The sequence below is a fragment of the Stomoxys calcitrans genome, chromosome 2, assembly GCF_963082655.1.
Source record: "Stomoxys calcitrans chromosome 2, idStoCalc2.1, whole genome shotgun sequence".
NCBI lineage: Eukaryota > Metazoa > Arthropoda > Insecta > Diptera > Muscidae > Stomoxys > Stomoxys calcitrans.
The window spans coordinates 144,630,484-144,656,779 of NC_081553.1; the positions used below are offsets into that span (position 1 = coordinate 144,630,484).

Genomic DNA, 26,296 nt, shown 5'->3' on the forward strand with positions numbered 1-26,296 from the left:
CAACCTTGTGACCATAGGAAAGTTTCAGCACTTTTGTATTGATCAGAAGAAAGAAAGTCTTCAGTCGAGTCGCTGGTGCTGTCGGAAAATAACGACTACGAAAATCTTCGGTAGTGAAATTTAATAGAGCGTCTTAAATAAATATTTTTAGATATTACGGTTTACAAAATTAAAAGTAAGAAAACGCACACAAATTATACGTTTGCTTTGTGTAGCCGGCACCCATATTTAGTGTAGAAGAAACATTTGTTGGAAAAGAGAAAAACGAGTTCACGAGCGTGAAATTGTAACTGTGATAAAGGTGGTTGTGAAAGTTTGTGTTTTCTGGAAGACTGTTGAAAGTCATTGCCTAGGAAATGTCGCTTAGAAAGGCCATTTTCTTTTTATTATTGGTATGCCTAAACGCATCTTTCGGCCAAGCGTCACAACAATCTGATAAATCCACTGATGATGATGATTCGAATCCCTTGTTTGATATGGCTTCGATGTTTATTCAAGAAGCCATGACCAATCAAAATAATGGAAGAGGCAGAGGCGATAGTAGTGGACCAGGCTTGTCCGCAGTAGCATCATTAATTGGATCATTTTTGCAAGCAAATAGCGGGAGCGGAGGCAAAAATGCCGGCTTGCAAATTCTCTCTGGTATTGGAAGCCTGTTGGCTAACGCTGGTAACAATAATGGCCGCAGTGGGGGATTTGACCCGTCCATCATAGGAAACGTTATTGAAATGTTTACCCAAGGTGACGACAACGACGACGACAGTAGTGATTATCACCGAAAAAGGCGTGAAAATGAATCGGGCATAGATCTCGGCTCCATTATCCAAATAGCATCAGCATTTATGGGACAAAATGGCGAGCAGTCATCTCAACGTCCCCATAACCATCAGCAAAAACGTTCAGTGAACAACGAAAATCCACCAACTGAACATAAGGAAGATAATGGGCTTATGAGTTTACTGCCACTAGTCATGCAAGCTATTAGCTCTTTTGCTGGACCCGAAGGCCAACACACACAAGAAAAACATAAGGATCACGCGTGGGTTTTGCCCCCATTTTTGGAACATATGCACGTTATGTGGGATCATTTTTCGAACTCTGAACTAGCCGATGCTTTGTATGAGAAATCTGGAATAAATAAGATTCTAAAGGTAATGATAAACCAAAGCAGGTGTATATAAATCTCAGCTTAATCTCTTACACAGGGATTCAAAGGGCGTGATGGTAAAGTCGACTACGATAAGTTGTTCGAATCTTTAAACAATCAGTCATTTAGGCGGCGCTGGATAAAATCTGCTACACTGTATTTGGCTGATTGGGCAAGTTATTTGGCGAACCCAGATGTCTACCTAAAGTAAGTATAACATAATTTTCATACCTGTGCATGTTCGTCCCTGTAAATGTAATGATTGATTTCTTGGAAACATTTTGCAATTAACAAAAATATCATCTGCTACTGAGTTAAAATTCTAAAATTCATCCAACATTAAGGAACATACGGAAAGTTGAATAGAAGCAGTTTCTCCATTTTCCTAAACGTATACATATAGTGTTGGAAATAACAATAGAGACAACAGCTACTAAGAATAGTATTGAACAAAAAGAATAAACAAAGGTGTTTATTTCGGTAAAAGGCCAAACCTGACGAAATGAAAACCAGTTGAGCTTAGAACGGTAAACTTAATTTTAATATTAAATCTCATTTAATTCACGGTTCCTCGTTATTTTGATATCTTCGGCAAATTCTCTTGGAAAAAATTATAGAAAGACTTATTATTATTTTACGTTGTATTATATTACGTTGTTATTAATTATGAATTCTTTTCTATTTGTAACTCAAAATCTAAAGGAGGGGAAATCAAATGGTTCACATTCATGCACATGTTTTATTGCAAAATTTCGTTTCGTTAATTAAAGCACTAACTACTAAAAAGGGTTCGCAGAGTTCACACAACTGAAGAAGAGAAAAAAGTTATTAAAAAATTTAAAAAAAAAAACTAAAGACCATAAGGAAAATGTAAAATCTTAATTTTTTCCTACCCAGAGGTTTTCAAGAAGGTTAAGGTCCGCTAAATTCGATAGCCCTTCCAAATGCGTTACAGTAAGCTCTTGGAGTAAGAATTTCGCTAGGCTGGAAGTGTGCTTTGAGTCGTTAACTTAGATGAACTGTAACTTGAGTGACATTTATTTTTTGGTTAATAGAAGCATTTTATTCCTTAAGGTATCGTCGTAATCCACAACACAAAGTTTGTTCTTAGAAGCTTTAATAAGTGTCCGTATAATTTTGTCGAAGAGTATTGCCCGAAGATATCACCATAACGAGGAATTAAATGAGATTTAGTATCAAATTTAAGTTCACCGTTCTAAGCTCAACAGGTCAACATTTAGTCAACTTTAAGCTTTTATAAAAAATAAACACTTTTGTTTACTCTCCTTGCTTAATGTTATTTTTAGTAGCTGTTGTCCCTAGTTTTTTCACCACTGTATGTAACCTTATGAAAATAGTTGTGGGGGGGATTTATACTCTTATATTTAAGTTTGGTATTACTTAAATATTTTCCCATTATTGGCTTTGTTTTAGAAAGTCTCTTACCACTTGGGCAGAAACGCAGTACGTTGCGAAGGTTCTTATTATTCGAGTACAACTAATCCTATTAAAATCTTGTTTCAAACTAACGGCCTTATTCACAAAACCTAATGACAGTTCCATAAAGTAAATCTGTCAAATCAATATATTTCGAATCGGTATACTGACACATGTCCTGTTACTGGAATACTTATTCATCTTTCAACTATTCTAGAACGAAATGACAATGCAGCTGTGTCATTGTTCTTTCTTAACCTTAAAACTTATTCGACCTCCACACACGGAGCATATTTGCTTTTTATTATTATTATTCAAGTAGCTATGGAGTACTAGTACTTTACTTTCCTGTTTAACAGTCGCCATTATATTCCCTATACCCAATACCACTATTGTAATGCGGGATGGTTTTAATTTGGGTTAACATAGCCATGTTAGTCTCTCTGTTTGAAGACTATATTACATTATTTTTTGTTGATTTGTTCTGACTTTTAGTTTCAGCAAACATTTCATTATAGGCTATGGAAATCGGCAAAAATCGCTTTATTTTATGTTTGGCCCATTTTGATTTTATTATGTATCTTTGTCAAAAGACCTTCACTAACACGATCTCTTAATACTATCACCGAACTTTATGATATTCTGTTCAGATTTCTATATGGGCTGTATATTTATATATGTGGGCCGATTTGCAAAAGTATGAGCTTAATCGATATATTTCTTTGAGAAAATATGATATATGTCCCAACATTAGGGATTTATTTTTATCTTTAAAAAATTATTCGAAAACTGCTTAATTATTTAAAATAAAACCAGTTCTGGTGCTGAGCGTGACAATTTTACGTCATTTTGCTTTATATCCCATTACGTGCTGGCGCTTATTTGTCTTAGAACGCATCACAAATATGAACCGGAAGTTGATTCTAATTTACTTAACTCAATAGTAAAAATGTTTTTTAAAAAGGAAGGTATTTACAATGCATCTGTTGATGTAATAAAGGATACTCAGGTCGACTTTTCGAACCCCTTTTAGTTTTTTGCTAAATAATTCTGAGTCAATTTCGTCTTTACAGAAAATGTCCTTAATATTTTTTATATAAATTTAAAACAACAACAAAATATAATAATAATTGTGGTGACAAAACTAAAGAAGCACAAAGAGATGAACATTTTTTTGTAATTTTTTTTGAAGACGAAGGACACATGAATTCATGTGGTTGCCTTCAATTGTTTGAAGCTCAGCCAAAACGAATTCAATGCCAACAGTAACGACAGAAACATCCGTACCTATGGCTGGTGTCCATACACTCATAGAGAAAGTTGGCTGAAAATAGTTAACAGTGTCTGCTGAATGTTAGTAGTTAATTTTGCTGCTATCGTAGCAGTAGTTCTGCTATTACAGCAGTAGTACTGCAATTTCAGTGCAGCAGGCTTACTGATGAAAAGTCTGTTGTTTGCTGAAAATGACTGCTGCTTAATTATGAAGGGGAGGTAAGAAGAAAAAATTTAACACATATGTCAAGGTGTCTCAATGGATGTGTATAATCACCACTGAATATATACTTTCTATAACCCTATAAACAAGTAACAGGCAACCATTAAAAGTAGGATACAAATTTTTTTCATTAGACTTGTGTACTCAAACAGTAGATTTGTTAGTTGAAATAGCAGTAAGAAACAGAAACAGCTGTAATATCTGCTTTCCTATTTTCAGCAGACAAAAACTGCTGTTTTAACAAAAATGTTTGCTGTTTTGAATAACAAATTAATTGGTTGAGTGTAGCTATAAAGATTAGAGCTCGCAAAATATGGATGGCACTGTCGATATTAGTTTTTGGCTCAATATCGATTGATGTTTTTCGTACCGACACTATCGGCAAAGTTACACTATTTGTAAAATATAACAAAAAATTAGTGATCCGATCGATAATGAACCCCAATCAAAAGCCTGCACTATTCATTGATGACTGTTTTTGCTGAGCTTTTGAACGCTGAACCCACATTATTTCAAGACAACTGAAGAACGAGATACTGAAGATAGAATAAAACGAACAAGCTGCTGTTAAGAAGACAATTTGGAAAAACAACCACTATTCAGTGCTTGGGAGTATTTTAATCTCGTATTCGTCGCCGCTACAGTGAGATATGAGAAATTACTAGCTGTATATGAAAGCTTCTCGTTGTGATTTTCAATAGATAAAACATTGTACAATTATAGAAGGTAGCGTCACCTGCCAAACAACAACGATACAACCCTGTGGGGATAGAAATTCCCTCTCTTCTGTTCACTGTCAAATTGACGTATAAGTTTTTATTTGCATTGTCCAAATAAAAGATTTGTGATTACAAACGTACAAATTATGAATTAAAACAAAACTTTAAAATCTAAACAAAGCATTTTACATAAGAGTGTATGTGAACACTGATATGAACTAATATTGATATGAAGTAATACATAGTGATAAATTTCTATTATTATGCATCTCTGCAATCTTCCATAGCGAAACAATTAAGGATGGTCTCATTTCTACAATCCGCCATCTCGTCATCAAGATGCCATTTCAAAAATGACATTGTTCTCAGTTTGGGTCAATTCGCATTCGTCGCCCACTCCCTTAACTAGGACTGCGTCGACCCGAAAGGCTTCGGGTAAACCAAGTTTATTGACGGCAGTTCTCTGGGCTTCACCGCCAAATCGTCTGCCCTTTCATTTCCCCTTACTCCGTTATGGACCGGCACCCAAAGAATGCGGATTTTGCTATCCTCAGAGAAGGCGTTAATCTCCTTCTTACACTGCAAGACTGTTCGTGACCTTGTCGTCCTGGTTGTTATTGGCCATTATGGCAATTTTACTGTCCGTAAAGATGTTCACACTTGACGTCCTCGCGTTAGCACCACACCACTTCACGCATTCCGTGATCGCCCGGATCTTCGCCTGCAGGACCGTATGATGGTCAGGCAGTCTCAAACAGATCTCAGTCCCTGGGTTCTCAATGTAGACCCCCAGGCCCACTCTGTCCTCTAGCTTTGATCCATCCGTGTAACATGATCTTCCAGATGGCAGCAGTGCATCGCACTCGACTTCAAAGTTCATCTCAGGTATCCGATCGAAAACCTCTTCTCTTCCTTCCAGGTTTCCTATCGTCGCCTCGATTATACCGAGATGATATGAGCTGCTCTCATCCTCAATCCATTCTCCCATCGTCTTAAGTCTCATAGCCGCAGTGGCTGCCTCACACTTAATATGTATGTCAATGGGTCGGATATCTAGAATAGTTTCCAGTGCCCTAGACAATCTAAATTATCTTGTCCAAGCCTTCTTTTGATGTAGCGATGGTCTGAGAAGAAATGCTCCATAAGGACCCTCCAGCCTCATCGATTAGATTTTCCAAACAAATTGTCACATCTAATAACTCTTCCCTAATCCTATTAACAAAGGTTGCGGTGTTAACAATATTAAGTGTTATTAGGTCGTTAGTATTCAAGAATTATCCGTCACTGAACTGCCTGATGTTTTAATATTAGGTTCTTTGCCTATCTTAGTCTTCCGAATCATAAGAAAGTCGGTAATGGTTCCATCATCGGGTCCCTGCTTGTTAGGCTGTATTGTCTCTACCATCCCTGCACTGCCTGATGTTCCAAAAATAGGATCTTTGCCTATACTAGTCTTCCAAATCTTGAAAAATGGGCTTCTTTGGAGTAGGTTATAGTCTTATCATCGGCTCCTTGTGCGTTAGGCGGCATTGAGTTATCTGCACTGCACTGCCTAATGTTTCAGCATTAGGACCTTTCCATCCATCATAGTCTTCCCAATCTCGAGAAAGTCATTGATGGTTCCGTCGTTGGGTCCCTGTTCGTTAGGCTGTGTTGGGTCTCTCGCCCCTGCACTGTCTGATGTTTTAATATTAGGATCTTTGCTTATCCTAGTCTTCCCAGCATTGAGGCAGTCGGTGATTGTCTCGTCGTCGGCTCCCTGTCCGATAGGCGATAGCGAGTGTCCCACCACTGCTCCGCCTGATGGCTCAGTATGAGGATATTTGCCTATCCTAGTCTACTCAATCATGAAAGAAGGGACGACGGCCCCGTAGTTCGCCAAGCTTTTAGCCTTAGCTAAACTTGTCACGGAGACTAGATCAATTCCCACCACAAGCAGAGTTCCTTCCTCCTTCTCCTCCCTGTGGATTGCCTTGTTTAAGACTTCCATCATCCGTTCCATTGCGATTTCGCCGCCCTAATCCTTGATGAAGAGCGTCGCCTTTATGAGCTGTGGGATGTCCATCTTTCTCACCAGGTCGAGCTTTGTGGCCCAGGGATTGTGGATAATTCCAACTAGCTTTCTGACAGTATCAATACATTCCTGTATCAATACAAAGCGTAGCGTTAAGATATCCTCCACTCAAAGGTTACTATTTAGGAAATCATTATTCGTAAAATCTTTTCATTTTAATTTTCTTGGGAAAAACTCAAAAAGTCAGTTGAGAATATTTTTTAAAAAGTATTTCACTGTGCCCGAATCTACGGCCAAAACTTTCCAAGAAAAAAAAGAAATGGTTTCATTTGATAAATTTAGTTTAAAATGTAAATTAATCGGAGAAAACGTTTCGGGGTTTTAAAGTTGTGTTTAAATATTAGAAATAATATTTTTTAAATAATTTTTTTCTATAGATAAAATTTTAATTAAAATAATAGAGCTAGAAGTAAGAGAAAATTCTTATTGGACTATGTCTTACAGAAAGTTTAGTCAAATGCCTCTTAAAGAAAACTTTAATAATTGTTTGTTTAAAACATTCTCAACATTTTTATCTTTTAAAAAAATTATATTATAATTCCGAAATTCGTTTCGGGGTTTTAAAGTTGTGTTTAAATATTAGAAAAATTTTTTTTTAAATAATATTTTTCTATAGATAAAATTTTAATTAAAATAATAGAGCTAGAAGTAAGAGAAAATTCTTATTGAACTATGTCTTACAGAAAGTTTAGTCAAATGCCTCTTAAAGAAAACTTTAATAATTGTTTGTTTAAAACAATCTCAATATTTTTATCTTTTAAAAAAATTATATTATAATTCGGGTTTTAAAGAAAATTTTATTAAAATTTTGTCTATAAAAATATTCATTGAAATTTGTCTTTAGAAAAAACAATTTAGGAAAATGTCGTTTGAAAAGATGTTATTGAAATTTATCTTTTAGAAAAAAACAACTTTCGAGGAGCTACATTCTGTCTTTAGACAGAAATTTTGTCTCGAGAAATGTCAAAATCATTTTCACATTTCTGTTAAAATTATGTCTACAGGAAAACTAATTGAATTTTTTTGATTGAAATTTAGTCTTTCGAAAACATTCCATTAAAATGTTGTCTTTAGAAAATGTCTTTAAATTTCCCACTTTCTCCCTTATATTTATGTCATGGGACACACAATTTATCCTCCTGTTCTTTATCATATGGTTTATCCAGTCTCTAAGGACCGGTCTAAGGTTTGGATCAGTGTGTTGGTCCATACATGGTTAAAAGCCCCCTCGTTTTGGCATCGAAGGGTTCTTCTATCTTATGCACAACCTCGTGCAGGGCAGTCCCCACCGACCTTCCCTTGACATTGGCATGCTGTTTGCATTTGAGCAGTTCGTTGAATGTCGCACTTTTTATCATGGTATCCACAATGCGTTCCATGGTTTTAAGTAGAAAGGACGTAAGGTTTATAGGTCTGTAGCCTTTGGTTTTGCACAAATTGCCTTGCCGGGCTTAGGAGTATGTGAAAGTCCTAGTCACGCCGTGCAAATATTGGCCAGGTGGGCCGCCTGATAGTATGTCATTTTCTGTAGTAACACCGGAAATATTCCATCAGGTCCGGGTGACTTAAATAGTTTGAAGCTCCTCAAGGCTTTCTTTACCATAAATTCTGTTACGAAAAGTCTTCAATCAACCTCATTATTCCAAGATACTGGATTTAAAATCAAATCAAAAGAATCAATATGTCCTCCGTTATCTCTGCTGTCACTCCCACGTCGTCTACTAACGTGGGACATGGGTTTTTGAGAGAAACTATTTTCATCTTGGTGGAGTCATTAACTCTTTCGACCTGGTCGCATAAAAGCTACCACGAGGCACGTTTTGCCGCTCTGGTAATCTTATTGTATTCCTTGAGCCCTGTGTAATACACATCCCAATTTACTTCCGCTTTTTTACGACGTGCTCTATTATAAAGTCTACGAACCTCTTTCCCAATGTTGCGAATCTCCCCGGTCATCTTGGAGTTTCTTGGGCCGATTTTCTTTCTCGAAGAGGACAGTTATCTTCGAAAGACCCCACTAGTGTAGTCGTTATTCTGTTGACATTGTTGAATTTAAATTCCTTAAGAAGTTTTTCCATATGCTGTTAAAAATGTATTTGATAGTCAACGGAAAAATCATCCAGTTCCATCAGCATTGCATATTTCTGACAACTTGTATCCCATTTTTATTATTTTTGCCGGAAATTTGTGTATGGATAAAGTGATTTCTTTCACATTGGAAGAAAGCACTTCGCCACATATGTATATTTAAAAATCTGATTTCAAGGCGTTTGAAATATCGTGAATCACCTATCACTAGCAGTAAAATTACTTTTAGGCTTTTGTTCTAAGCATGAGTCCTGTCATTGTGATTTTCTGTTCCCGCTGATTCAAAAATCAAGCATAAAGTCGTTTGTGCATTTCCTCGTATTCGACGTTCTGCAAAGTTTCTTTCTTTGCTTTTTAAGGCTCATGTTGAATTTGACATGTTTTTGCCTTACGACATGTCAAATTTTGCTATAGTTAAAGTTGCACACAAAGTGTGATACGAATAAAAATAACACATGAAAATCACTTTTCGAAATAGCACTGTTATTCTTTCGATTAGAGCAGTCCTCTATTCCTTCTGACAAAAACATAACGAAAACTGTTGTTTTTGTTGTGAGTTGAATGAAGGCAAACCCAAATTAAATTGTTTCCACAACTTTAACAATTTGTTACCATAAAAAATCAGCTTTTGCTCAAATTTTAGGTAATATCATACAAAAATAACATGTAGTTGTAGTTGTTGTTGTAGCCACATTTTCATGTGGATGTGGCTATCCTCGCCAAGCTTCTGTGTGAGCAAGCTCGTTCCGGTCCAAAGGACCGATCACCGCAGGAACAAAGTTGCCATTGGTAATTTAAAGGCGCCAATAACTCGCTTTGTCATATCGAGAATCATAGGCACTCAGTATTTGTGCAAGAGCCGGTGCCGCATGGCCTCTTACTGAGACTCTCCGCTCAATACCGCTGATTGGAGCATTCCAATATCCACAACCTGTGGACGCGCCCGGTAGCTTGTAGCTAAGCTTCTCGTAACAGCAATTAACACCACACAAATCGGATCTCAATGTTCCAGTTTGTCTGGTGCTTACAGCTATCCCGTGCCGGGCAAAATTGAAATACTAGTATGGTAACATCATGAAATACCAATGATACATAAAAAGTGACATGTCATAAGACAAGAACATGTAGTGTGATAGAGCCTATAATTTTGTCACATTAAAACGTTTGGCAAATTATTTGCTCGCATGGCATCATCAAGTCTTTTAAGAACTTATTTTTTCTTTGTAAAGACAATATGTTTTTTCTACGTTTGTTTGAAATTTTAAAAAAATTACCCAAATTCGTAAAATAGTATCAAATTTCTTATTCAAACAAACACAAAAATTACACGTAAAATTCCCTTACTTTTTTACACCAAGAGATAAAAGAGTGAAGCAGTGCAACACTTTCTCGAAAACTACACTTAAAATAAGAGAGCAAAACATACGAAATTCGCAAAGCTTCACTGAAATAAAAATCGCTCAAAAAAAGAAAGATCTCGTTAAAAAATTTTAGAGACGTAGATTGTTTAAATGTGTTTTTAAACTGTTTGCTGCCACACACAAGAAACGAAAAAAAGGCTGTAAAAGAAAAAAAAAATTATAAGAAAAAGATGTCCAGAAATAGGAACACAAGAATTCTAATTTCAGAAAGTTCCATGTAATAAAAATGCCTCTTCTAATTTCTGGACAGTTCGAATTGGTAAGAGTTTGAATTTGCGAGAGTCTATTGTATGACAAAATTTGTTTTATTTATTTATTTGTTATTCCTACACATCAAGATAAAAAGTCGTATAAATTACAGTAACGAATTTTAAGTTTAGATACATATCTGTGTTAATCAAGTACATGAACCAGTTAAAATGAAAAGTACATCATTTTAAAGGTTTTAAAAGGTATAAAAACTCGACACGGAAAACTTCAAGTAGAAATAAATTTAATGGGCTAGGGAAGTAAGAAATAACAACAAAAATAATTATATTAAATTAGAAGTCTCCCCCTACATCCGAACTATGCGAACAAGCTCCTAAGAGGGTGCAAAAAAGAATGTGCTGTTAAGAAATCGTCCTACAGCCCGGCTGATCAAACAAGGCCAAGGAAAGGTTTTAGGGGAATTTCCGAGAATGAAAAGAATCCCCCTATGATCCGAGCTAGCAAACAAGCTGTATGGAAAGTTGTAGGAAAACTATAAGAGCTACTCTTTCTACGTCCAGCTGAAAGAATATTATTATAATGTTTGCGTTATCGTATGCAGGGTTTGAATTTCTCGACCATTTTTCAGTGCTTGACTATTTGCTTTAACTGTGACTATGCAAAATAAACCAGCAAAAGCAATTAAAAAAACAACTATTGAACTTTCTAAATAAACAGTTAGAGCATTAAAAGCAAGCCAAGCTATATGAATCAATATGAACTTCTTAACTATCAGTATTTAGTTTTATTACATTTTCCTTGCTTTGAATTTGCTATTTTTCGACTTGCAGAGTCGAGGAAATACAGAGAAAACATTAAAAGCAAAAACGTCTAAAACGTGCTAAACGTGTATAAATCATGTCTTGCGCCCATTTATTCTGAATGACCGGATCTGGTTAATATTAGGCGCCTGATTCGAGAGGTCTTATAGAAGTCACAATTCAAAGTTTCAGCAAAATCGGGTAACAAAGGCGCCTGTTATGGGCTTAAGACCCAAAATCGAAATGACGGTTTATATTCCAGTTATTTTTTATTATGTTCCGTTTTTGCTCGTTCAAGAACTTTAACTGGGTACAACAAAAATATGGGTCTGTGCAAAATGTCATAATTACTACCTGCAGACAAACATGTTAGAATCTTACGCCGATCGAATATAAAAAATTTGATTACTACATCGAAAAATTAATAATGTTTTTTCTTAAACTTTATCGCAATATCTTAATGGATTGTATCTCATGTCGTATTCCAAACACGTATTGTGTTCATGAAGAGCAACCGTTGTGTTGTTGTGTTTATGTTCTTCCTTCTCTTTAGTCATGTGGCTGCTAAAGACACTGTGTTACCTTTGATACAATATCCGATATTGTAGTCAGTCTGGATTACACCCTACCTGAGCCGCTTTTTGATAAAAAGTACTGTACCACAATTCCTGATAGAACCGATTGGAACTACGATATCCCTGGTAACAGAAGTTACATAGACTTCTATATGAATGGTTCCAAACTAAACGACCAGGTGGGCTTTGGATGTACTCTAGAGATCTAGATTTGGTCATATCGAAAAGGTTACCCAACCACTGCAATGTGTATCAAGCCGAGATTCTTGCAATTATGGAAGTGATGGAATGGCTAAGATATAATGTCATAACGATAACTGGCATAAATATCTTCGCAGACAGCCGAGCAGCAATTAAATCCTTGGAGAACGTATTTCTGAACACAAAAACCGCCCTCGACTGTCGAGATGGCTGAACAGTTCAAAATTCACCAGGTTTTGGGTGCCGGGCCACAGAGATTTTCCAGGGAATTGGAAAACGGACAAGCTTGAGAGACTAGGAACTACCTTACACATTCCAGGGAAACTGGAATCTGTGGCTATGCCTCTAGCGACATGTAGTTTTCAGGACCAGGCCCGAAGTACAACGAATGATAGATAGTCGCAATGAGGGGGTTGTGAGCATTCCAAAACTATGTGGCCTAATCTAGAAATGAGGAGGCTTACCACTTTGCTTTCACTGGCTAGATAATACGTTTCAATCATTGTGTCCATCATGACAGGTCGCTGTCTAATCGGAAAATATGCTGACAGACTGAGGGTTGCCAGCATGAAGAAGAAGAGAGTATAGAACCCCTTTTTGTGTGTGTGTCCCGCACTAGCAGTCAGAAGGAGTTTTACTTTAGGTTCTCATTTCTTTAAGAAACTATTTGAATTACCGGATGTGAACATTCGCAAGTTATTGGGCTTTTTAAAGCGATCTGGATAGTTCAACGATAGGAACTAGAAGGCATATTCCTTCTTCTGTTCCTGTGGTATCAGAATGGACGAAAACGTCTAAGTGAGTCTGATGGTAGACTGCCAATTTAACCTAACCCACTATTTTGAAGTCAATTCAAACCCAGATCGTATGTTATTCAATGTTCTAGGAAAAAAAAGAGATATATTAGAAAAGGGGAATAAATTAAAATAAAAATAACAAAATTGAGTTTATAATAAAAATGAAAATTATTAAAAAAGGAAAATAAACAAAAATAAAAAATAAACGGCTACATGGAAAAATGAATATTGTTTTTTCTTAAAATTTAACGCGTTGTCTCGATGAATTGTATCCCATGTCGTAGTGTATTCCAAATACGCTTTGTGTTTATGAAGAACTGCCATTCGGATATAAGACTACGCGGTCTAAATGGAACTAACCCTTTCCTCGACTTGATCGGTTAAATCTTGGTTTACCGTTCAGATATGTAGATATGTAACAATTATTTTCTGCGTAAACAATAAAGATCTAATTTTAAGAAGAGTGTTAAAACTGTAGCCATAACGCAAATTAACAAACTGTGTAATGTGATCGGTCCATATCCATATACAAAACGAATAATGTTATTGAAAGCAACATTTAATTTGCGTTGACTCGATGGATCGCAGCTAAAAGTTTGCATCCGTATATATCAGTCCTTGGACAGGAAAGTTTTCGCATGCAGAAATAGATTCTTAAGAGGTGTGAATGAATGTGTGATTCATAAAGATCGCAAATTTGCATAAGTTTGGCCAACAGCCACATTCACATGATTTGACTAAGTCAGTGAGCTATTAAATATAACACCCAGGTTTTTTGCTTTGGAAACGATGTTAATCTTTTAATTATTTATGAAGCCATTAAGAATCCTGAAAAAATATAATTTTTTCCCTAAATTTTTAAACCTTTATGTTCCCTTCGATTTTTTTTTTTCAAACTTACATAAAATTGTTCCTTATTTCATCACCTTTCTACTCCACAAAGAAAATTTTGGGACAGCCAAATTTGTAAGAGTTGCAAAGTACTACTTAGCCACCCTCTCTCCGTGTTCGTCTATACTAAACTATGCAGTGTTGTGCAAAACAAAGGCAAAGCTTTTTACATCTAAAACGAACTTATGATTCTTTAACGAATATTAACACAGATCAATGAACATTTTTAGAAAACTTGTGCACTGATGGGAGATTGCCGCTTTTGTAGATAGTGCAAATAGTCAATAAATGAGTGTGCAAAATAAAAGCAACGCTTTATACTTTTAATATGAATGAAAAAATTTAAGAATTTTAATGATTTTTTTTTTAATTTTTGTACTACGGATTGTTGAGCAACGAATTACACAAATAGAAGTAGTTTTGTTTGCTTTTGGCCTGGGAGAAAAATTTTTAAACTCGTAAAATTTTATTCAATCTTTCAGACCATCAATTTAAATTGATATACAAAATAGTATTATATTCATCAGTATCTTATTTGTAGGCGTAATTGTAGTAAAATGTGTGAGTTTTAGGCAAAAGTAAAGCAAACACAAATTGTTACGTCCGTATATTCAAGTAGGCGACATGGACGATGTAGCAATGTATCCGAGAAGAAGTAATTATACGCCAGACATCAATCAAAATATCGCGGGAAAAACCCAAAAGAAGAGTATTAATTTTCGAAAGATCGATGGCATATTGAAATATTTTAATTTTACATTTGTTTCTCTATTATGCTCCAACCATTCAAATTCAACAGAAAAATTAAAGAAATTAAGATATTTATTCTGCTGATATTAAATTAAAAGTTTTAAATGTTTGAAAAAATCTATTCAACATTTTTGAACTTCTTAACAACACTTGAGGTAGATTGTAGAAAATTTGGAAACAATTTTACGTAATATGCCTGAAAAATTGAAAGATAAGATGGATTATAAAAATTTTTGAAATATTTGTGACAGTTTTGCTATTCGAAAACAGCAGAAAATGTTTGCTGTTTTAGCAACAAATTACTGCTGTCCCATTTTCAGCTGACTTTCTGCTGTTACAGCAAGCATTTTTGCTGTTTTTACTAACAAATTTCTCTGAGTGTATTATTTATGAAATTTAAATAGAATGATCACGGTGAGTCGATTTTGACACAAGTGCCCATATCCCAGCTACTATAAGATTATTTTGAAGCAAGGAAATTTTAGTATAAATGTTTTAACTTGTTTTTCCTTCAGTTTTAACAAAATTTTAATGCAAATTTTGACAATATGAAAAAATTATGGATAACTTTTTAACGAGAAATACTTTTAAGGACGCCAAGATTTGTAGATGCTGACTGTGGCTGGTCTTAACCATCGATGTTTTTAGATAGAAATTATTAGAAACATACTTCAAAATTCAATTAATAGCTCGTACAAGCCAAGTTATTACAAGTTCGTCACTAGCCAACTCTATCTTTGGATACAAAACTCTCATTTTAGCTTATTGATGAAAATAGTAAAGGTTCTAATGATCTCTTACATATGGATAAAGCTCTAAAGCCAAACGAAAAAGATTTATATATATGTATCAGTTATTATACACCAACAATAATCTGTCTTTTAGATGTATAACAACCATGATCAAAATGGTGCAACTGCTATGAACCATAAATTAACGTCTATCAAAACCTCATTTATATAAAAATAGGGTTCTTAAACCCCAATTTTTTATATGGCTTTGACAGCTTTCAGTATGTCAAGTAAAGTGGTTATACAACATTGTATGTACAAAATGCGCTAGCCGAATTTTAGGAATATTTTTATCAACGTGAAAAAGGTTTGCTTTTGTTTTGCACAACACTGTATGTACTCGTAATTGTCAAAAAAGTTACCATTACTTTTAAGTGGCGTTTTTATCAGAGAATACCTCATACTGCATACGCGTTTCGCCATTTTGATTTTGCTTTATGTTATATTAATTTAGCAGCATATCACACATATTCCAAATATACATTATATGTAATAATTTATTCTAATTAACAAAATATAAAAATTGGTATAGATTAATAAAATGCCGTTCACGCAATGTTAGGAATAACATGCAACTGATAATCCCCATTTTGAACAACATTGTAGGTGTGAGATGCTCTCTTTAATTTTTTTTTAAATCATCTCTTTATGAAAAAATTAGTTTTTGGTCAGAAGATTGATGTTTTTCAAATATAAACATAAAATACAAACAATTGAATAATTTTTTCTTCCCTCTAATCCTTAAATCAAAAAATATCATTGATTTTAAAAAACTGAAAAGCGATACGCACACGCATGCTTAAGAATATATATCGAATACAATCGGAATGATAAAACTGGTACAGCCTCCATCCTACGGGATAAAAAAGGACCATAAAGTAAGTTGAACTTTTATGTAGAACTTTATGTTGAGAGAAATGTAAAGAGAAATCACAATTTTCATTCGGTAAGAAAGCCTAATGACCCAAATTTCTCCATCTATTGATCAATACTGCAGTGTTAGTATTGTCATGCGAGTTATAAACCCACCAAACCATCCAACATGTTTAACCTTAATCGTGCCGATGTGTAGTTCTAACAATTCTTAATACGTGTATTACCAATATGGTATTAAGGTTGCGTTGCAACTCCCAAGTATGTACATATATTTTTCGTGTTGATTTATCCACAACACATTGGATTTGAAAGAAAGAACTTTCTGTTTATACAAACATATACGACTAAGCATGTTTGTACTTATATATATAAACTCATTCCAGTTTATATGTATATGTATGTTACTAATAACGGGTTTATGTGTGTTTATCCATGGCTCGAAACAGGTTCAGATGAAGGTGTTTTGGCAGCATAACAAAATCCGAGTGTAAACAACCGGCAGGCAGTAGCTACTGGTCACAATTGAGGTGATTACATTTGTGTTAGTTTATGCCATAAACTAACAAAGTAAAAACTAGGTCAATTGAAAATTAGCATGATTGTTTCGTAGAGGACGTGAATATTAAATGAGGTTGATATTTCATTCATTTATTCTTATCAATTGATGGAATTCATTTGCATTACCCTGCCTCTAGTAATTTTTCCCTTTGTTCCTTTCTTGTTCTCGTTTGTTGTTTTTTTTTAAATTCAAAATTAATTTTGCTTACTTCCTTTCGGCTATTGCTTAAAGAAAGCAAGCAGGTCAGTTTGTAGTAAGCAGGAGCTCAAGATGTTTGATGGAAATAATAGACTTTCCAGATACTCGGACCAGATTGTAGTTGATTGGCCAGCGTACTCTTTATGATAATATGTTTTTGCGAATTTAATTGATGACGCGACTTTCTTTTAAATTTCAGATAGTTTCCCATTGAGATTCACTTATGCGTTTTCAATTTCACACAAAAACAGAATTTGGGGTGTAAAAACCTTTTCAGTTTAGCGGTATTTTCAGTTAAGCGATTTTCGTTTAAGCGAAAACATCAAAAATTATTTGTTTTTTCCATCAAGTTTCACCTTTGCGGGATTTTGCACTAAAGCATATTACAGCAATGCGGTGTTGACCGTACTTATAGAATTTTGTAACCTCCCCAACTGTGTATTTAAAATTTTTAATCGGTTAACAAATACTTCTGCAAAATACTGACCATACCTTGAATCAAGTTTTCAAGCAAAATTTCTTGTGAGCGTACTTACTCATAAACCGAGACTGGGCCGTCCAAAATAATTTTGTTTACGGACAAAATTGTAATGAAAACAAAATTTTTATGAAATTTTTTTCCTAAACAAATTTTAATGCAATTTTTTATAAAAAAAAATTTAATAAAATTTTTTCTAAAGACAAAATTTGAAGTTTACATTATCAGCCAGTGCCGGACGCACACGAAATAAATTTTTAAAGATACATTTTCATTAAAATTTCTTCTAAGAAAACAATTTAATGTATTTTTTCTTAATATAAAATTTCTTCTAAAGACTAAATTTCATTTAAATTCTCTAAAGACAAACTACAAAAGTGTTGCTCAGGCCTGGGGCCCCTTGAAACAATTCAGTAAAATTTTTTTCAAACGGCAACATGTTTAGGTTATGTTAGGTAAGGTTTAAGGGGCAGTCTGCAATCAGACTCATTTAGACGTTTTCGTCCATTGTGATACCACAGGAACAGAAGAAGGAAGAAGCCTTCTAGTTCCTACCGTTGAAATGCAGATCGCTTTAAAAAGCCCTGTAATTTATGAATGTTCACATCCCCTAAATCATACTAGTTTTCAATGAAATGAGAACCTAATGTGGAACTCCTGACTGCTAGTGCGGGACACACACAGAAGATGTTCTATAGTCTCTTCTTCTTCTGGCAACCTTCAGTCTGTCAGCATGTTTTCCGATTAGACAGTGACCTGTCATGATGGATACAATGACTGAGATGTCTGTTCTAGCCAATGACAGCAAAGCGGTAGGCCTCCTCATGTCTAGATTAGGCCACATAATTTTGGAATGCTCAAAGCCCCTCTCTTTACGACCATCTATTATTCGTTGTCCTTCGGCCTGGTCCTGAAAACTTAGCTTACATGTTGCTAGAGGCATACCCACAGATTCCAGTATCCCTGAAATGTGTAGGGTAGTTCCTAGTCTTGCAAGCTTGCCGCTTTACAATTCCCTGGGATATCTCACGTTCTCAAGGGATTTGATGGCTGACTGAAAAGATATTTATGCCAGTTGTCGCAATTACATTATATCTTAGCCATTCCACCACATCCTTAATTGCAAGGATGCCGATTGATACACCCTGCAGTTGTCCGGTAAACTTTTCGATATGACCAGTTATAGATCTTTAGAGTACACCCGAAGCCCAAATGATCGTTTAGTTTGGAACCATCCGTATAGAAGTCTATGTAACTTCTGTTACCAGGGATATCGTAGTTCCAATCGGTTCTAACCCTACCTGAGCCGTTTTTTATCAAAAAGCGGCTCAGGTATGATGTAATCCACATTGCCTGGAACATCGGATATTGTATCAAGAATAACACAGTGTCCGTAGCCGCCACATGACCAATGAGAAAGATCCCTTAACCTCACGGCAGTGGTCGCTGCAATTTGTCTAGCCACAATGTCCAGAGGCATAAGATGTTGCATTAAATTCAGTGTATCAGATGGTTTCGTCCTCAGTGCGGCTGTGATCCACAAACAAGCCATCCTTTGGATCCGGTAAGTATTGAGCAGTATGTGGACTTTAAAGTCCCGTCCACCAGACCACAACACCATATAGCCTCAGATGTATCCTTCATGGGGCTGCAGATTTCTACCCAGGATTTTTTCTGAGCCTTTCTCAGCTCGACCTTATATTTTCTTAGATCAGCCTTACAGATGTCCCAATCGTGTGGTGCTCTTATGGCTTTTACTCTGTTGAAGAGTTTTCTGCAGTCTTCCTTAGACCAACCAGCTCTGGGGTCCACCATGGAGATCGCTGTTTGCCCCTTGGCTTTTCACTAGGACATGCTGACACAAGCGAGTCATTCAATGCCTTTATGATCCGCTTGTCCACTATATAAATATCCTCCGTAGTTTTCACTTCCTTTTCTGGTCTAGAAGGGATAGTGATGCAGAATTTGTGCCGAAATTTATCCCATACCGCTTTTCTTCTGTTTAGCCAATACTGCAGTATTTTCTTCAACGCTGAAACTTGCGTAACGATTATCAGAGAAACTGTGGTCATCCAACATATTCCAGTCGCATATTCTTCCACTTATATCTTTCGATACAAAGACAATATCTAGTACCTCCTCCATTTTCCTGGTAATAAAGGTCGGTTTATCCCCTTTATTACAAATCGCCAGATTGCAACTTCGATAAGCAGCTCACCCCTTTTGTTGACTTTCGAACTTCCCAATATCTGGTGATGTGCATTAGCATGAATTTCAACAATGAAGCTCTTCTTCCCTACAGAAGCGGCTTCAAGTAGTGACTTAAGGTTTCAAGGCGGCATCTCTGAATCGTGTACCATTGAAAGGGAAGCCAACCAGTAATGAGACTTGTATATTTCAAGGCTGGCTACTACTAAATCTTCAGTGCTAAGCGTCGGAAGAAGAAAAATATTTAGGCTACTCTTTGCAAGAATACAGTCTCCGTGTCCCATTCCCTTTCAGTGGTTCGAATCGCGGAATTCTTAGTTCACGAACCATTCCTCCACACACCTATGGTTCCTTGATAAGAACCACTTCAAATCCCCCTGCCATCAGGAAGACCTTTAGTGCCGCTGAAGCGGCCTTACAGTGGTGGAGATTTATCTTAAGAAACCGGATCATAGTCCACCACTGTTGGGTTAGCCTCGTCGTCTGATTCCACCAGGAGTTCATCCTCACAAAATCTTGTTATGATGAGCTTCCGTACTCATCCAGGAGGCAGGAGGATTTTCAGTCTCCTGCAATCCGCCAGACTTTAGCGATGTGGTCGATAGTTTCTCAAGCAAGACTCAGCAACAATTGCTGAGTCGTCTCCTGATTCTCCAACCCCACCGCTTCTATAGACTTGTTGAATTCGTAGGACACAACCCCTACAGACTTGTTGAGCAGCCGGAGTTAAGCACGAATACTGCATATCTCTGCTCACCATCATCCTCATCCAATCTACCATCTTCCAGTCGGTGGTTGAAAGATTGGGAATACATTCCCTTATTCTTGCATGTATCGATTCAGGATCTGAGGGAATCCTTTGTATCTAAGCATGCGCCATTGGTCGAGAAGGAATATCTTCCTTCTTGACTTAATCTAGTGCTGCACCTAGCCAGATCTCACCAATCATTTTAGCGCACAACGATACATTTCAATTGAGCGTTGATCCCCGAAGGCAATTAGTCTGTATCGGCCCCGATACCAGCCTGTATCGTCACAAACTGGAGGAGACCCAGGAAATTCCACAAGGACATCGGAGTATACTGATGGCAGTCCATTGACTATCCCACTCCAACTATTCCTAGGTATGCAGCCCTGTTCTTTTCCCTTGTCGACAACTGTCATCATCAAACTGTTCCTAGCGACATTTGCAAAGGTTTCTGGACCCATCTTACTGTTTTTAGCCCTAGTTCTTTTAGAGATTTAGGGATCTATATAGTTATTTTAGGGATCTATCTATTATTCAAACCTCTTATAGAGCGTGTTGGTTTGCCGGGGAAGATCGATGGCCTGTGAAGAAAGAATAGATGCGCCCTTGTCCTTAAGACTCGAAGCCCCTGCTGACCAGTCGTCTGTCGACTAGTGGAGCCTGGAGCAGCCGCTCCACCAGTCGAGATTTCAGTAGCAGACAACATGCTACGGCCTGATACCATCAGCGCAGCTGTTGGATCTTTGGAGTTCAATCTAAGCCTACTCCCGGGCTCTAGATCTGCAGCTCCACTGGAAACAAACGCAGATCATCAACCGCCTAATGGATAACTCTATCGCAGCTATCCTTGAGTGACTTAAATTTTTCTCCCAAAAATAATGACCTATTACGAGTTACAGAAAAATTCTTGCCGAGGAAAAGAAAAAACGTCTGCTCCACTCAACGGTTCAAAACGACAACATTTTTCAAATTTTTGCAAAAGATAAAATTTGGAAGTTGTTATAAACAAAAAAATAAGTCTATTACGGATGCAGTAATTTGGCTCCAGTATTTCATGCAATTAATATGGAGCTCATAGTTATTAGGGTCAAAATTCTATTGATTAATAGCGAGCAGCGTTGATTCTCGTAGTTATAAGTTCCTTAGGCTTTGGCCTTAGATTTGCATAGATAAAAATAATTTTGAAAAACAACACCTTTTGCCGAAAAAAAACAACGACGAAGTTTGATAATTTTCCTGCAGCAATTTATTTTGAATCTCAGCGACCTAAAGTACAAATTTGTTGTTGAAAGGCACTCTTTGAAAGCCAACATATAACAACAACAACAATGTATACATAAACAGACAAAAACCACTGAACTAGCCACCACATGTGCTTTGTTGCACAACTTCGGTGTGGTGGTGTTTTGTATTTCTAATATTTCCTCTTTCTAATATTGGGTTGCCCAAAAAGTAATTGCGGATTTTTTAAAAGAAAGTAAAAGCATTTTTAATAAAACTTAGAATGAACTTTAATCAAATAAACTTTTTTTACACTTTTTTTCTAAAGCAAGCTAAAAGTAACAGCTGATAACTGACAGAAGAAAGAATGCAACTACAGAGTCACAAGCTGTGAAAAAAATTGTCAACGCCGACTATATGAAAAATCCGCAATTACTTTTTGGGCAACCCAATATTTTCATAATTATATTAATTTTGCCCGTCGTGTGATTTGCACTCATGCATCTTATGTTTCAAAGTCTCGCACGCATCAATTTTCACGATGAAACAACACTATAAACATTATTTCTCAGTAGGAAGTGTCTCAATCGAATTCAATTTTAAAATGTAAAAATGACTTTAAACAAATTTTTTGCTTACGAAATACTTTTTTTAGCCAAATCTTCTAAGATAAGTTTAAGGAAAAACAAAAAAATTAAAAAATATTTTTTTAATCGGCCGGGGGACTCGAACTTGGGTTTGCAAATACTTAATGGCATGGGAGTCTTTTATGCAACATGGTAGTACGCGTGTTTTAACAACCAACTTAACAAAAAAATTTGTTGAAAATCCACAAAATTTCAATTATTTTGCCTGTCATGTCTCAACAAACCTACTTCAGCAAATAAAGTCTTTAATTCAATGCTAAAAGTCGTTGCGAATTTAAAGTTTTACATACAAATTTGGTAGTTGGTTTTTTCGTAGAGTTGTTTTTCCTGTGTGGGCATAGTTCGTAAAGTTCGTAAAAATTTTCAAAATTTGTTATTTGAATTTTCTTCCAAGAAAAGGTTATTGCAATGAAAAGATTTTGCTAATAATTATTTTTTAATGAAAAACTTTAACGAAATTTGAAGCGTAAAATTTCATGCTTACAAAAATGCCAAACCTAAGGTTATGTTAGGTTGAAATGTGGTGTGGATATTCATCCACCCCATGCCACTATGGGCAAAAACCTAAGTCAGTATTCGGCTTGTTGTGCGCTCTAAATACTATAATGTAACCTCGAAATCGAAAATTTAAGTTTGGAATTCCGTGCTACTAACAAAATCTATAATTGTTTTTCATACCACGTCCCTAAGTTGGTTCATGTCTGGTATTGTGTCGCCTAATAAGTGACAGTGGTTGTTAGCCGCGCAATGACATAGAAAACGTTCCAACGTCTCATCATCTTCCCCGCATGCCCTACACATGCTTTCACTTGCCGCAACGATTTTGCATAAGTGAGCCGAAAGGCTTCGGGTTAATCAAATATATTGGCGGCCGCCCCCTGGCCAAATTGCCAAATCGTCTGCTTTTTCCTTACCCCCTACTCCGCTATGACCCCGCACTCAAACGACGCGAACAGAGAAGGCGTTAATCTCCTTCCTATACTTTAAGACTGTTCGTGACCTCATAGCTAATTTACTGCCCGTAAAGACGTTCACACTCGACGTCCTCGCGTGAACACCGCACCACCTCACGCATTCTGTGGTCGCCCGCATTTCCGCCTGCAGGACCGTATTATGGTCAGGCAGTCTAAAAGTGATATCAGTTCCTAAGTTCTCAATGTTCACTCTCAGGCCTACTCTAACTTTGATCCATTTATCTTTGAGATCATGCTATACAAATGATACAAATGTTGAGAGGTCCAAAACTACTCACTATTCTAAATTTTGTTAATTTCGGCCCATGGCCTCATTAGGGTCTACAGTTCTTCAGTTCGAAATATCTGCGAAATAGGGTAAAAAATGCGCCTTCTATGGGCGCAAGACCCTAATTTAGAAAATCTGTCTATATGTTCTATATTTCCTTATATGATCCGGTTTGATAGGTCTAATACAACTCTGTTCCACATTCGCGCGAAATCGGTTAAAAATTCACCTTTTATAGGCCCAAAAATTTAAATCGGAAGATTGGTCTATCTGCCATATTTATTCAAATATGATCCGATCTTCACCATACACGATCTTCACCCTAATGCAACTCACTGCATCAAATATCAGCAACATCGGGTAAAAAATGCACCTTCTACGGGCTCAAAACTTCATATCAGCAGATCAGTTATATCACAGTTATAATTAAATATAACCCAATATTAACCATATTCGGTCCGAATATTCAAAATTTCAAATTAAAGCAATAAATGCGGCTTTTAGGGCTTAAGGCCCTTAATCGGCAGATCGATCTTTATACAGAAAAAATTAAAAACATGGTTCAACCATGAAAAATGTACATTCAATTAAACAATTCGTTGAAATCGGACCTATAAACTAATTTGTATAATTGATTAACAATTTTGTTATTTGGATTTTTGATAAGCTTGATTAAGTTGACCTTTTTGATTATAATTTCGTGGATAGTTCGGCTTGAGGTCATGTACAATTATTAAAAACAGATGTCGGTGTTTTTTTTATTAATTGTTTAAATTCCTCCAATATTTCGATTACCGCCGGTAATCGTCATCAGGGAAAGGATAACTAAAAAGATTATAGTAACATAAAACAGAATTTAACAAAAGCACAGAAACAAAATATTTGATAAATTTTAATCAAATTTAAAATAAATTTAAATCTCAAATAACATTTTTACCAATTTAATAAAAGAAGTAATTGATATATTTTGCATTGAAAAAATTAAAAAAAAAACTTTTTATTTTATTGGATTTAATTGTGGATAAACCCTGTAATATATAGCATTAAAATATTTATTTTTTAATTTATATTTTCTAAAAGAAAGAAGAAAAAATTGCATTTTCTTTATGAACCCCTCTTCATCGTCGTGGATACCGTCTGTAAAAAGTACCAATAAAAATATGTTCAACATATGCCTTTTTATCAATCATTTGCCATGATACAAAAAAAAAAATCGGGTTTCAATGTCAAAAATAATTAAAGTAATCGGTAAAATGTAGGTCTATATTTTTCTATGTATGGGAGCTATTTCTAAATATGGTCTAATATGGACCGTGTTCTGTTTGGTCCTCAGGGACCATACTGCAGCGCATTCGCCCAAATTTCAGTGAAATCGGTGAATAAACGCAGATCGGTCTATAAGGTAGCTATATCCAAATAAAGTCCGATTTGACCCATTCAAGAACATTACCTGTGTATGAAAAAAATATGGATTGGTGCCAAATTTCAGATCCATACCACCATCTTCGAGGGCTTGACTCAACACAGGCGGGTGGCGTGATTCAACAGAGGAACACACAGACAAACGGAAATCGTGATATCTATGAATTTTACGATGATCAAGAATATAAATGTTCTGTAGGGTCGGAAATGGATATATCGATGTGTGGCAAACGGAATGACTAAATACGACATACAGCCCATCCTATGGTAGTGGGAATAAATATAAAATTTCGCTAAAAATCTACCAAAATCGAAGAGGACCGGCAATCTGATTTTGGCAGACATACCCTGCATGTATCAGAATGTCATATATACCTGTGGGATGGAGGGACACGAAGGTCATTTTCATTCCGATAGCAGGAAAACCTTACCACACGAAGGCGAAAGACTTTCGTCCTATTAGTCTACCAACCTTTATGCTGAGGACTTTAGAGAGGTCGATTGAAAAATATCTTAGGGCGAAGATCCCTGGAGAAGGCAATTCCACTGAAACAGCCCTTCACGACCTAATCGGAATATACAATGGTAGCATATTTTGACATTGAAGGTACATTCAATAATGTAAAATCTAGGTCAATAATGAAGGAGTTGGAGTTTCTAGGCATCAACTCTACCTTAAGAAAGTTTATTAAAAACATACATACTAAAAAATGAATTACGGCAGACTTGGGGTCTATGGATCTAAAAAGATGGGTCAGAAGAGGAACACCCCGAGGAGGTGTACCGCTCCTCTACTTGAATATAAATTGCAAATTTTGCCCATGAATATTCCACTAAGGAACAGGGTCAAACTTCTCACATATCAATGAGTGCAGTCCGATTCAAGTTTAAGCTCAATGAGGGACTTCCTATTTATAGTCGAGTCCGAACGGCGTGCGGCAGTGCGACACCTCTTTGAAGAGAAGTTTTACATTGCATAGTATCTCACAAATGTGCCCAGCATTAGGAGGGGAAAACTACCGCTGACATTTTTTCTGATGGTCTCGCCAGGATTCGAACCCAGGCGTTCATCTTCATAGGCGGACATGCTAACCTCTGCGCTACGGTGGCCTCCTTTGAATATAGCCATTTGCAATATATTATTGTCTCTGGAAGAAATATGTGTAAAAATTGTCTCGTATCCTGATGACGTGGCAATTGCGGTTAGGGAAAGTTTCCCAGCACTCTAAAAGATATACTTCAGGAAGCGCTACGTGCAACACCGAAGTGGGCTACTGAAAGTGGTCTAGGTATAAATCCGT

At 36.2% G+C, this 26,296-nt stretch overlaps 1 protein-coding gene across 1 annotated transcript in view; it reads left to right on the forward strand.

Annotated features, from left to right (window-relative positions):
* LOC106092077 (uncharacterized) overlaps positions 1 to 26,296 on the forward strand; it is a 32,326-nt gene continuing 6,030 nt past the window's right edge. Inside the window, exons 1-2 of the mRNA XM_013258831.2 lie at positions 1 to 1,151; positions 1,206 to 1,354. Coding sequence (XP_013114285.1) covers positions 357 to 1,151; positions 1,206 to 1,354 — 944 coding nt within the window. The 5' untranslated portion in view covers positions 1 to 356. The remainder of the gene's footprint in view (positions 1,152 to 1,205; positions 1,355 to 26,296) is intronic.